General features: G+C 40.3%; 1 protein-coding gene across 1 annotated transcript in view; it reads right to left on the reverse strand.

The window, feature by feature from the left end:
• Window positions 1-18: 18 nt before the first annotated feature.
• The window catches only part of LOC125850400 (uncharacterized), a gene marked incomplete at its 3' end in the record, with an annotated part of 2,740 nt that continues 2,279 nt past the window's right edge, over window positions 19-479 (reverse strand). Inside the window, exon 3 of the mRNA XM_049530254.1 lies at window positions 19-328. Coding sequence (XP_049386211.1) covers window positions 19-328 — 310 coding nt within the window. The remainder of the gene's footprint in view (window positions 329-479) is intronic.

A 479-nucleotide genomic window follows, 5' to 3' on the forward strand; every position in this document is an offset into this window, starting at 1 on the left:
TCTGTTGATACAACTGACCATGACAAACGGCACTCATTCTTTTCTCATCAATCAATGCCAATTGCTCATATCGATCACGAATCCATTCGGCATCGCTCAATCCAGCTTCCTGAATAATCCTTAAAGATGGTATCTCAACTTCAGCTGGTATCATTGCTTCTGTTCCATATACCAATAGGTAAGGAGTTGCTCCAGTTGAGGTTCGGATTGTGGTGCGGTAGCCTAGCAAAGCATAAGGCAAATTTTCATGCCAACATTTGTAGTTGTCAATCATCTTTCTCAGTATCCTCTTGATATTCTTATTAGCAGCTTCCACAGCTCCATTCATCTGAGGACGATATGCAGTTGAATTACGGTGGGTAATTTTGAATTGTTCACATATCTCTTTCGTCAAGTGACTATTCAGATTTGCTCCATTGTCTGTGATGATAGACTCTGGAACTCCAAAACGACATATCAAATTGTTGCGAACAAAATCG

This window comes from Solanum stenotomum, unplaced genomic scaffold (assembly GCF_019186545.1).
Source record: "Solanum stenotomum isolate F172 unplaced genomic scaffold, ASM1918654v1 scaffold16652, whole genome shotgun sequence".
In the NCBI taxonomy this organism is placed as follows: domain Eukaryota; kingdom Viridiplantae; phylum Streptophyta; class Magnoliopsida; order Solanales; family Solanaceae; genus Solanum; species Solanum stenotomum.